Source organism: Equus caballus, chromosome 8 (assembly GCF_041296265.1).
Source record: "Equus caballus isolate H_3958 breed thoroughbred chromosome 8, TB-T2T, whole genome shotgun sequence".
Lineage (NCBI taxonomy): Eukaryota > Metazoa > Chordata > Mammalia > Perissodactyla > Equidae > Equus > Equus caballus.
Window position 1 is genome coordinate 1,400,332 of NC_091691.1, and position 13,451 is coordinate 1,413,782.

The 13,451-nt window shown below is 43.5% G+C and overlaps 1 protein-coding gene across 9 annotated transcripts in view; it reads left to right on the forward strand.

Annotated features, from left to right (window-relative positions):
* Window positions 1–13,451, forward strand: part of LOC102148794 (rho GTPase-activating protein 20-like) — a 99,029-nt gene that overhangs the window by 58,176 nt on the left and 27,402 nt on the right. For 6 of the 9 annotated variants that reach the window (XM_070276002.1, XM_070276003.1, XM_070276000.1 and 3 more), the window contains 5 exons: window positions 1,524–1,601; window positions 3,834–3,900; window positions 6,331–6,486; window positions 9,214–9,383; window positions 10,759–10,920. In XM_070276002.1, the coding sequence (XP_070132103.1) occupies window positions 1,524–1,601; window positions 3,834–3,900; window positions 6,331–6,486; window positions 9,214–9,383; window positions 10,759–10,920 (633 nt within the window). The remainder of the gene's footprint in view (window positions 1–1,523; window positions 1,602–3,833; window positions 3,901–6,330; window positions 6,487–9,213; window positions 9,384–10,758; window positions 10,921–13,451) is intronic. The other 3 variants (XM_070276005.1, XM_070276004.1, XM_070276007.1) reach the window with 1 other exon arrangement.

A 13,451-nucleotide genomic window follows, 5' to 3' on the forward strand; every position in this document is an offset into this window, starting at 1 on the left:
TTTTTCAAATTATTTGATGAAATAGTTTATTTTTTTTAAGGCGTTTGTTTGCAAAGAGCTGTCTACTGGAATTTATCTGTTTTGGAGAACAGACAACATGCAGGAAGAAATACACACATCCCTGGAATGACTATTTGGAACATAATATGTTCCTCATGCCATGAAAAACCGTTATCTTACAGACCAGATAAATTAGGGAGTGATGATTAGCATTTGAAAAGAGATTCTTTTACTTTAAAAAATCTTTCATGGGCGAGTTGTTGATTGTATTGAAGGGACTTCAGACATCTTAAAAACAGCAGCACTCTTACTTCTGGTTAGGTCCCGAGGGAAACTCCATGTTTGAATGCCCCAAGACACGTCAGCACAGGAAGCTCCCAGCATCCCTGCGTCTGGGCGCTCGGAGCTCTACCACTGGGTTCTGAAGCACTTTCTCATAATCCTTAGGACTACAAGTATTTGGAAATCAATAAATGCTTTCATTGATAGAAGTCCAATTATAAGCAAGTTTCAGGGCCATCTGTCATATCAAGCAATTGAATTCATACGAAGACAAATACAATGAAAGGACAAGGAATGAATTACGAAAGGATTCCTTTCATTTTGAATGTCATCTTCAAGCCTCTGAGTGTCCCCTTATGCTGTCTGTCTTCTTTAAGCACCGTTGATTTAGGACAGGGGCCTTCCTGCCTGATAATACTCCAAAACTATGTGCACAGTCAGTGTTCTTGGTTACCGTTTGTCTTCTTTGAAAATGTCTTTTGGAATTCAGAGAGTTCGATAGATATCTCAGAATCCTATTAATCGCTTTCGGGTACTTTTCTGTAAACTGTCTTCCTATTCTAATGGAGCAGTTTCTCACTGTGAGGTGTGGCAGGGAGCTATTGTGAATACCCTAGTCACTGGCAGAGTTTGGAATGGAACTTGAGTTTCTCAAATTTTCAGTCTAATTTCCTGGACTCATTGGTTTCATTTAATTGTCTCAACATATCTTGACAATGAAAATTTAGTGACCATCATGCCAAACACAAAGAAAGTACTCACTAAATAATAGCTTTTAAAAATGCCTTTTATAGCCAGTTCTGATTTTACCAACACCAAGTATGTAATTGCAAAGAAATAAAGCCATACTACAAAAGCACAACTCAGGAAGAGAAAGGGTCCAGCTCCTCCTTTTTAAACCACCCCCCCTCCGTTACAGAAATAGCCACAAGGTGCTGAGGACCAGCCCACGGGCCAGCCCGGAATTCTCAGTCTTTCTCCTTCTTGCTTAAGCTGTTATGTTTTTTGTGCCACAAATCCTTTCAGAGAAATATTTGATTTACTGAAATGCTTCCTACTAGCCTCATGTTATACAAAGGAATGAAAGTAAATGGTATTTAGGGGTTCGTGCTCTGCACGTGCTGTGCTGTGTCACTACCTGAAAACGAGCTTGCCTTTAGAATACGGATAGTAATTTGATAAAAATTATTTAAATTTTTAAAATTTAAATTATAGCAATTTTTCACATGTATTTTTTACAGTCTGTAACTGTAACAGTGACAAATTCGGATACAGTGAATAACATTATCAACATGTCACTACCAATGCTTGGAATAACTGTAAGTTACCTGCAAACTATTTTTACTTAAAAACCAACTGTAATTTTTGAGATTTGTGTGTGTGTGTGTTTGCATAATGCACCACCCATCATGACAAATGATAATTATGGATTTCAAAGTCATATTTTGTCCCCCTTCAAATTTGGAAATTGAAGGCTGCAAAGCTATATTATTAACCTATATATGGTTGCTATTCTTGTATTCCCATTTTAAATTTTGTGCAAATGGAAAGTAATAGCATAATGAAATTGAGCTATAATTTTAGAGTGCTAACGGCAACATGCATTTTTATTGTATGTATTTTATACGTGGACAATCATATAAGATTCTAAATATTTCCTCCTCCACTGGACTGTTCCTTCTGTATATTCTTTCCTGATTCCTCCCCTCCCATCGCCATTTGCCCTGGTTGTCAGTCAAGGACTCAATCTCAGTAGGATGAACCCTAAATAACATGTTTTCTTGTGAACTTTGACATAAAGCCCACCTGGCTACAGGCTCCACCCCATTGATGGAGACCCTGAGGGTGAGTTGGCTGATGCCCTTTGTGAATTGGGAAAGGAGGAGACAAGTTCTGAATGACACCACGAATCCGGGGGCGTTTGTGTCCACATCGCTTTCATCCTGTTCTGCTGTTAAGTGTCTGCTCTTTGATATTTTGATGGAGCCGGTGTGAGCTGTTGAAATTCTGTTTGGTGAGAGATACATATATTTGAGGACGAGGTTGTGTCAGGGAAAAGAGAGGGAGAGTGACATGCAGATGGACAGAAAACAAGGAAGCACTTGTAAAGCACGGCTCCTCAAATGAAATTCTCTGGAAATGTAATAATGCCCTGCTACGGTGACAGGGCATAATTCCAAGACTTGTATTTAAAGTTGGCCTAACCCAATGGTATAATAAAGCCTCTTAAAAGCTAAGGGCAACCAGAATTTTCCATAAGGAGCCAATGATTTCTGTACAAACAGAATTAATAATAATACATTTTAAATGAATTGCAATTTATATGCATGAGTAAGGCACACTTCTGCATTGATTTCTAACCTAGAAGATATGTACAATTAAACCTTGGAAGAGAGTGAGTGTTTTTAGGGATGCGGTTAGGGAGATTGATTAATGATAGAGCTCATTTTATTTCATGATTGTAATTTTCCTTTGCGTAAAGTGATCAATCTCACTAGAGAAAAAATTTCTATTTTAATGAAGAGTGGGGCTTATTTGGCTATATATGTATGCCTGATTTAAGAGATTCCAACAGAGTGTTTCCAATCCCTACCTTAAAAGAAAAGGTTTTTATTAGCTCTCATTTCCTATTTGCAACACAATTTTGAGCAGATTTAGCTGTGCAGGCACGTGTGTGTGCTTGTGTATGTGTGTGTGATGGCTGCCATAGCTGGGACTCTCCTTCAGAAGGACTAGACTGATTTTTAGTCGGGAGTCAAGGGCAAGCACGGTACCTATCACCAACAATTCCGTTTCAAACATCTTTTGCTTTATCCTCTCTTGGAGAACTCTTTAAAATAATTCAGCAGTCTTTATAATTTTGACTTGTTCGTTCCGAGTAGGCTTTACAGCATTACTGGCGATGATTCTGCTGTGAGTGGCTGTGCTCTGCATCTGACCTGTTCTCTCGGTTACAGTTCTTGTGGCTTCTTTCCCGCGTCTGCACCAGAGTCAGTGCGCTGACTTCGCTGGGCCATCTCCTCAAGGCCTCCTGGGCTTCCGCCTCCTTTAGCTCAGGGTTGCTGAGCCATCGAGGCCTTTCAGGCTTTACTTTCATGGAACAGTCATGGCAGGGTGTGTGGCTCTCTGGACAACAGGCTTGTCTGGGCAGGGACATTTGAAGGCAAAAGCCAACATTCTCCAAGGAGTCTGGAGATAGCAGAAGGCAGGACTCTCAAGATTAGACTTTTCCTCCTTAATAAAGGGGGCATAACTGTGATTTCTCTTGGTATCGGCCACGCCCAAATTGAGGGGCTGACTGCATTGTGGTTCCATAGATCCTTGGCCTTCATCAACAGGGACAAGAATCAGGGATGGTCTATTGGAGGCTGTGAGAGGGGTAAGGGGTTACTGAAATCGGCGCCATTGACTCCGAAAAACTGTAGCCACCCCCATTGACCAAATAGCATTTATACTGGCCCCAATTTTTTCTTTTTGGAAGCAGAAATGCTAAGGAACTGGTACCTGCTGTGAAAGATTTAGTGTGACACATAGTTCTTTTTGTTTCCAAGGGCTCTGAGAAAGATTACCAGCTGTGGGTCAGTTCCGGCAAGAAAGAGGCCCCATGCCCACTCACTGGTAAGTGTCTGGGAACATCTCAGAGGGGGCTGATTGGGTTGAAAACTGCAACTCTGAAGTCTCAAAGGAACGGTTGCTCGGTCTCAAGCTCCAAGACCCTTAAAAGTGAAAATCTTATGCAATATTCCTTCCTAGATTTATTAAATAATTACTAAGCACTTACTCTATCCCAGGCACTGAGAACATCTCTTCATTCTGTGGCTTATGGTCTAGTTTGTGGGAAATGTGAGTTTTTCTTCTTTACTTTTTTACTTGACAAACAGAGCTGTCTTGAAAAACTTATACATACTTACTTCCTCAGGTATGATAGCAACCTGGATCGGAATTTCTTTTCCCATCTATTTATTTTTTTATATTCCAGTCTTGAATTCCTCTGTTCCATTTCCTAACTACTAAGTAGCCTCTATTTTGTGAGAATCTTAAAAAATCCAGCCATACCTCTGAATCCAAGTACAAATATTTATTTAATACTTGCTCTGTGTCCGAAACTTTTCTCAGCATCATAAGGAAGATGAGATAATCGCAGTTAACTCCTCACGTCTTCACTGACTAAACCACCGGTACTTTGCTGTTTCTCAGGCCGAGTTTTCTAGCATTGTTCTTGAGGTTATTGCTAAATCCATTACACCTCTCCTAAAATTGTTATTAGAGCAAGTGAGCTAAAAGAATAATAATAATTCTTGGATCAGCAAATTTGTTCAGTGTGGAAAATAGAGGGACTAAGACAAGGGAAGGGACAGGCTGTGTCGCAGACCTGGCAGGAGGTCTTCTCAGCCTTCACGGAATTGAAGAGAGTGAGGACCTTGCTCTGGATGAGCTTGGGCTGAAGGGAGTGTTGTGACTGGTTTGATCTTCTATCCAGACCACTAACACTGTCTCCCTGTCGGCAATAAGGCTGTTTTGCTTTCTTCTCATTCATGTGTTCACTGCAGGAGCACTTTGAATTTCCTTCAAGAACTTTTCTTTTGCGTTCATGACTTGGCTAACTCTCTGGTGCCAGAGGACTAGCTCTCAGCCGCCTCAGCTTTCGACATGGCTTCCTCAGGAAGCTTAATCATTTCTCACTTTTAATTTAAGGTGAGAGGCATGTGACTCTTCCTCTCATTGAACACTTAGAGGCCATTGTAGGGTTACTAGCTGGCCTAATTTCCATATTGTCATGTCTCAGGAAACAGGGAGGCCTGAGGATATGGAGAGAGACGGGAATGTCAGCTCAGTGGAGAGGTCAGAACACACACACATTTATCCATTAAGGTCTCCACCTTAGATGGGCAGTGTTCATGGTGCCCCAAAACAATTACAATAGTACCATCAAAGACACTGATCACAGATCACCATCACAACTATAATAATCATGAAAAAGACTGGAATATTGCAAGAACTATCAAAATATGACACAGCGACATAAAGCGAGCAAACACCGTTGGAAACACGGTGCTGATCGATTTGCTTGACATAGGGTTGCCAGAAGTTCTCAATTTGTAAAAAGCGCAGTATCTGTGAAATGCAATTAAGGGAAGCACAATAAAACGAGACATGCCTGTTTTCTTCAAGAATGAAATCCACACCACACTGTTGGGGAAAAGCGCAATTCTCCACAGAGAACTCTATGGAGAGGAAGCAATTTCAAGCATGGAAGAGCAAAACAAATCACATGGCAGGCAACTCCCGGTGATGTTGGGGGCAGTTTTCCACTCTGTAAACACTGTTTTGCACTTTGCTTCTGGGTTTCCAACACCGTGCAGCCTTCCCTCTGATGGCTGCCTGGCAGGGCCCTGGGAGGGTGGGCAGCCGTGGGAGGGCAGCTGAAGGCACAGAGCCCTGCTGCTCTTGAGGAGCCCTTGTCTTTAGGACTGACAAAAGGAAACGAAAAATCTGTGTTCAAATGACATTACGAGTGAGAGAACAGTGATCACAGCAATTCTGAACATATATGGTCCAATTCTTTAAAAACCCTTGACCACCAATGTTTATTAATATATTTTCCTTGATCCTTATAAGTCTGTGTGAGGGTAAGCATTTAAAAGGACGAATGTCAGGCTCAGAGAGGTCAAGTAATTTGCCTCAGATGTACAGATCTAGCTAGTGTCAAGGCAGAAACTAGAAGGCATTAAATATTCTCGGAGGGAAACACAGCAAAAGTCAACATTGTGCAATGCACTTACGGATCTATGCATTCCAAAGAAAGCAACGTGGTTCAAAATCTTTTTCTCTTTCCTTTTTAAACTCTTTTGCTTGGGCACCTGCTTTTTGCAAGGTGTCCCCCGTGAGGGTGCACGTGGCGCTCGCTCGGGAGCACAGCCTTCTTCATCCAGAAGCTCGAGGAGAATGGCAGCACACACTGGTGTGGCCCACACGCTCACAGTAAGGAGGTTTGATCCTAACCCATCACCATCATCCTGATCCATAGTTAGATTTTTCTCCATATAGGACATGAGCATCCCTACGGAATTAAAATGAGCCATCGTCCAGCCACTGGGCTCCTGCCACAGGGACCAGAGGACTCCACCTTCCAGGAGTCCCCAGACACGCAAGGCCAATTCATTCTGAAGCCAAGGCACCCAGCCAGGAACCAGCAGAGGAAAGGTGAGCCCCTCCCCTCCGGCAAGCGCCTTCTCTTGGCTCATGTCTCCACTTCCCAAACGCGTGACACAGAGCTGATTTTCCATGTGTGGGTGGAGGGCCCGTGTGGACAGGAACCCAGTACCCACCCAGAATCAAGCTTAGAGAAACTCCAAAGGTCTGAAATCAAGACCCAGCTCAATTCTAGGAAGGTTTTTTTTTTTTTTTAATTACTCTAGGTAGACAGTTGCTCTCTTCTCTGTATCCCCAGAGCACTGTTGCCATATAGTTCTGTGTCTGCACATCCATGTGTCTTCTCAGAGCGTGTGCTTCTACAACCTGAGAACGTGCCTTCCCGATCTCAGGGATTTGTCCAGTATCTCAGTCTGTCACGGGAGGTGACCAAATGACCACATGGCTTAGACACACCTGGAATCAAAAACTCCAGTGGAGCGAAGAGTTATGGAATTGAACTGGACTCTCTTCTGGGCTTCGGCTGAAGTGGGCTTGGGATTCCAGAGAGAACTGGACTCTCAAGTCTGTTCCCACAGCAAGCTCGCTTTCCACGTCTGCTTCAGACCCAGGGCGAGACCAAAACTAGACTGAATGTTTACGGTCAGGGCTTTTTTATCTTCCTTCTTGTCATTTTTTCCCCTACCACTCCAATATTCTCCCATTGATATTTCTTTCTCTGAAGAAGACATTTTATTTATTTGGGAAGTATTTGAGCCAGAATAGAATTTCTACTTCAAAGTATTTTTATTATGATTGTTATTCTAGAAGGATAAAGTTTCAAAAAGTAATTTTTCAATACACACACCCTAATTGGAGCATGAGGAAACACTAACCTAAATCTTGCCAAGACTGTTTAAAACTAGCTAGGTTTTGGGGGCCAGCCCGGTGGTGTAGTGGTTAAGTTCAGTGCACTCCACTTCGGTGGCCCAGGGTTCGTGGGTTTGGATCCCAGGTGCTGACCTACAGCACTCATCAAGCCAAGCGGTGGAGGCAACCCACATACAAAATATAGGAAGATAGGCACAGATGTCAGCTCAGGGCCACTCTTCCTCAAGCAGAAAGGAGATTGGCAACAGATGTTAGCTCACTGTCTATACTTTCTGTCTATGCTCATAGAGTAGGTGAATATGTAGCTTTGTATCAAGGGATAGAGCACTCTTCTTCAGAGCATTCTTGTTTAAGCTGAATAATGGAATACATTTGGATAGTTTCAGAAATAATCAAATCAGGTTAAGAGTAGGAAAACCAGGTTGCATACAACAACTCAACCTATATTTGAACGTGTATCTGAGACAAACATTTGTACATGCAGACATATAGAAATCTTCTCCTGGAGTTAAGAATGTATTGGCTTTCTTCTCTCTTTTTAAAATGGTAGGGGTATGAATGCCAGGCAGGAGGAAGCCTTAGTTAGGGGAGTGGTGGCATTCCTTCATGACTGCTACCTTCTGGAGGCAGTGAAATCAAACGGAGAATGGGGGTGGGGTCTGCTTTGGGGGCAGGAGACAGATGTCTAGGCCTCCTTAGGCCCTCTGAGTGAGGGAGATGAGATTTATCAAGGCTGCTATGAGCCATGCCTTATGCTGAGCGGGACCTTCTAGTATTTAGTCCAAAGAGGTGTAGGTAGCATCATTTACATTAAAGTAGACCAAACCAAAGCTCAAAGAGTTTTGAGTAAACTTATCTGACTAAGCGGCAGAACCAGGAGCCTTCTGTTTCTCGGATCCTGCTCTCTCTGGTCCAGCCCCAGGAGCACTGCATCCACGTGAGTGGACGTGGAGATGCACTCACTCCTTCCCGGGAAGGCCGAGTGGTTGGGCGTTGAAGGCTACTTGGTGAAATGTTGCTTCACTGTTTATCCTTCTACAACTTGGCTCCTCTGTTGACATTTTTAGTATTCGGTATAAACATGTGATTTAAACAAATGTTAAGGTACCTTATTAGGTAAGCATTCATAGCTGAGCAGTAGAAACTTGGAACTCAGCTTTTCCCTGCTGATCACCTTTCCTTTGAAAAGCATTCTTTTGACAGGGGCTGTTGGGTAATTAAAAATCATCTCTGGGTAGCTTTGTGGGGTGTCCGAAGAAACACAGCCACCTGGAATCTTACCACATAGCCAGCATTTAATGACTACTTCCCAAGGACCCTGACTGCTGATAGTCATCATGGAGCTGCCTGAGCGTTGTGGCCCCCGGAGCAGAGGTCAGAGGCCGGCTGAGAAGTGGGCTCAGGCAGGTTGTGTCTTGCAAGGCAGATCCTTTTGCTGAAAGAACGTTGACCATGGTTGGGCGTTCAGAAAGCAAACAGGGAATCTAAGAGTGGGAGGAGACTTACTATGAAAGTAGATGATTGCCAAACTCTGCTTGATTTGAAAACCAAACCTGGTTAGCTTTCGAAATGTGATCTGTCACCTGAATCCACTGTTCATACTAAACATCAGAAAACACGGACAAGTACAAGTGAAGTGTCTCATGCAACAGGCAGGAGAGAGCACTGCCTAGGAAGCATTTGCCCTGGAAGAAGTGACCCCCGAGTCTGAGCAAGCCTCTAGGTTTGCAGGATGAGTGGAAGAAGAGCACATTAACACCACAAGGATGCAGTTGGCCAATTTCCAAACGTGGGAAATTCTGTGCAAAAGCTGACTCAGCTCCTCTTTCTTCTTGCCATTGCAATGAATGTGCCATAAGTAAATTAAACTAACTACTACTGATAATCTCACTTCTTCTTTGGATTCAGGCCAGAAGTCAGTGAGAAGGAATTTTATGGGCAACTGGGCCCTCCGGCGCGGCTCCAGCGCCTGCCAGGACCTTCCGCACGTGACGCCATCATCCCCAAAGCCAGGGCAGCTCTTCGGCGTCAGCCTCGGGGATGTGTGCGAACGCGACAGCCTGCCCCCTTCTCTTCTGGTGGGTCTCATTTTGGGCTTCTGTGGCTTTCCTGAGGACAGAGAACTCTGAGAAGTCAAGTGTCTCGTTTAAATCTATCCCTAAAAGGAGAAATCTTTAGACAGCCGCTGGCTTTGGGGGAAAAGCTTTGCTAATATTACTTCAGAGAATAAAATGTGATTTAGGTACTGCAGAGTCCTAAAGCAAACACGACAAGGAAAAGATACCCTTGTCCATTCCATAGGTTTCAGCAAAGGCCCACATATGCCTGCTCAGATCAATGCAAATGGGCTCTATGTGGAGGAGTCTCCGAGAGTCCACCCCGTCTCATCTTCTCTGAACTCCACAGTAGTCTTCAGCTTCCTTCAGCTGAGTCTACTCAGTCTCACTTCTCAGAATCTCTCAGGTGACTTTGACCTGTATTTCCAGTGCTGAAGCATACAGACTCAGCCTCTGGCATATGTGGATTCTTTCATCCAAATAGAATGTGTCAAGTGACAGCCACAGAATTTGGCCTGTGTTAACTCAAATTGGTGTATGGAATTGTCACTGTCAACATTTATTGAGTGTCCAGTATCTCTCCAAGCACTCTACCAGATCTAGGGAATTTTAGGGTAATGATGAAGAAATGTGTCATGCCAGTCCCATGCTCCTACTACCTCAGTCCTTGCAAGTTTCACAGCAAATTTAGGGGGTAGCTATGATTATCATCATTCCCACTTCACAAACGAGAAAGAAAAAGTAACCTCACTAAAGTGTACACTGTGCCCAAGGCCACACAGCCAAGATGTAGCATCATAGGATTCGGGTCCCTTGGATTACCTGACTCCAATACCTAGAGCCTTTCTGCACCACAAGCAGAGGACATGAAGATGCAGCAAAAGGAAAGGAAAGAGTGATGAGAAGAGGATGTAATTAGAGGAGGAGGAGAGGGGTTTGGAGAGCCCGATTTTAAAAGAGGGAACGCAATCCAGGAAGTAGAAATGGGGTACGCAGCCCCTTAAAGGGGAACGAACAATGGGACACGGGTATGGCACAAAGATTTCCATAGCTGGGGAAGAGCAGCTATATTAGGGCACGATGAGGAAAGATTGGTGGAGTAGGAGCGGGTGATTCCACAAAGGCCTGGAAGCAGGGAAGTTTCATTCCAAAGTGTCAATTCACTGAAAAGGAAAATCTGACTTAATAACTGTTTGAAATGCTTCAGCATATGAATGTAGAAGGGATGGTTGGGTAGAAAATAGAGACACTGAGAAAAAAAATTCCACGTTTGCTTGCATTCCCCCACCTCCAGCGCTGCACCTCGCTTACCCCAGCTCCGTCAAGGGGGGAGCAGGTGCTCTGGGCTCCTGGATACGAGGTGCCATTGATTTTTCCTTTCTCTTCTCCCCTATAGGATATGCTTTGCTTTATCAAGCAAAAAGGGCCGCTCACAGAGGGCATATTCAGAAAATCGGTCAATATAAAATCATGCAGAGCCCTAAAGGAGACATTAAATGCTGGGGACAAAGTGAACCTGGACTGTGAATCTGTTCTTGTGGTGGCATCTGTCTTAAAGGTAGGGAAACTTCTAGCATTATCCACACACAGCGTAACTCTGAAGGTACATGATCAATTTCCTTCACCGTGATTGCCCAGGAACCATAATAGGCATAATAGATTGAGAAACTGAAAAACACTTCACGAAGTCCAAATTTAAGGACGTGAGTTTGGGTGTTAAAAGCCCCAAATGTTAGATATACTTTCCTTTCTCATCACACACCGCCTTCTCCTTCTTCATTCCTGAACATTATCCCAGAATAATAATAATAAAAATCCTAAACACACACTTAGATATACAGAACGTTTACCAGAACAAACATCCTGTTTTTGATGACTTCTTCACCATTGTCCTAATGAAAGCAAAGTTTACAAAAGAAAATTCGTATGAAACATTTGAAAATAGATAGAGAGGTTGACCGTAGTCAGTAAGCCAACATTTGTCATTCAATGAATCAAAAAATGCTCAATGAGTGACCAAAAGCTCCGTTCACTTCCTCATCCTCCTTTCGCCTGTCTCTTTTAATTGAAAAGTAGTGTAGGGGTGACTTCACTTTTTTTGCCTTCTTTCACCCTTACCAAATTTGGCATCCTTTATTAACGTTTGTTATGCTTAACCCACCACCCACGATTATGGTCACACAGTAACAAGCTCCTACCACATGCTTCTTATAAATCTGACTTTTAAAGTAGGTGCAGCAACGAAAATTTGTTTGGAATTCTGAAAATTCAATAGATTTATACAAAAAAGTTTTTTAAATGATACAGCTCAATCGCAAATATCCAGTTATGTTTCTATGAAGGGAATCATAGAACAGGGAAAGAATTGACTCAATCCATCTTGGTATTTGTTAACAGCTCTAAAGAGGAATGTCATAAGTAGAAATGACTACAATAGGTTATTAAAATTCTCTTATAATCGAGATTCCATTTGGTCTTTCCTTGTTCCCCATGATTGTTCAGCTCTGTCATAAATAGGGACAGTTCAGAAGTGGCTTAGAGTCGAGCACTGTGACACTGGGATGATTAGAAATATACACTAGGCATGCAAATAGCAAGTTGAGTGTTGCCTTCTGTGAGGTGCACACCTGGAACTGATTTTCCAGCAAGAGTTAGAGTTGCCCATCAGCAGAGTCTTGCCTATCTGTCTGTTATAAGTACAGACTAGCAAGGGGGTGGCCACTCATGGGTATAGTTCTTAGACATTCCTAAAGTTGACTGATGTTGGTGGGGAATCAGACTTTGCAACTTGGCTTTGATAATACCACGCCCAGTGAACTGGAGTGTTGACCTAAACCAGAAATGAGTACGTCATCAGGACCACATTGAGTCTGCCATTGAGCTGTCTAAAAACAGAGGTCCAGCAGTGAATACCCTTGGAATATTCTGCTCGGGTAATGTTCTGGCTTCACCACACTCAGCCTCACCAATGGGCTCCCACAGAACAGGGTTCAGGAAACAGAGAGGAGACACATGCTCCGAGTGCATGTAGTGTGGTACGCATGAGGCAAGGGCCCTCCTGCACGCTCCCAGACTCGAAGAGCCGGCCAGAGTTGGACTGCTTCCTCCCTCCAAATATATTGGAAGCACTCCATGGGAAACACGGTGAAAAGCACTAACTACCATGGCTAGCTACAATACCTTGGGTACCACACACCAATCAACATAGTCAAAGTGAGAGGACTGGGACTCTGTCCATTGGCTTCTCTGCTCTGTCCCCAGTGCTCACAACAGTGCCTGGCACTAACAGCAGCTCAATAGGTATTAGCATGAGTGAACCATCATTAGATTCTAATTAGGATAGTTGCCCTGAGGCACTTCTCGAGCAAGCCACCTCTAAGAGAAGGCGTGTGCTGCTGAGTGAGAACAATGGAAGCTAGGTGTGCTTGGAAGTTAGCAAGACAATGTGACAACTTCCCCTCAGTCTTGCACAAACATTAAAGCTTCGTAAATTTTAATAGGCCCAATTCTACGATATTAAACTTGTTCCTCAGCCCTCTAAAGTGACAGATGTTCCAGGCCTCCACTTAGGAAGCTGACATTTGTGCGTCTGTAGCCCTGATACTCAGAGGCCTGAAGTTGCGATGTATCTAAGTTTTTAGTAAGTTTCTTCTTTTGGAAGGATCTGTATGTCCCACTCACAGACTGTAAGGGGTAACACAGTGTTACCCATTGGGGATTTTGATATATTTCCAATGTCTGCTGCTTCCCAGTCTGCAGAATCGAACGTTCATACAGTTAAAACCAGGAAGAACGAGGCTATTGTGACGCAGTGTTCTCCCAAGGAGCACACATACCTCAAGTCAGAAGGCTCAGTTCTCTCTTAATATGTGTGCGAGAGCACGAGGGGGTGCGCGTTTGGTTTGTTTCGGAACTTCTCTTGCTTGAGTGAAGAGCAAGCACTGTGTCTCAAGCGGGGATGGGTATTTCTTCTCAAGAAACTAGCAGGATTGAGGATGACGTCTCACCGGACCTTGTCAGTTTCCACTAGTTTACTAAAATGGACACCAAGAGGAAGTGCCAGGTGATAGAAGGGGGCTTTCTCTTCAC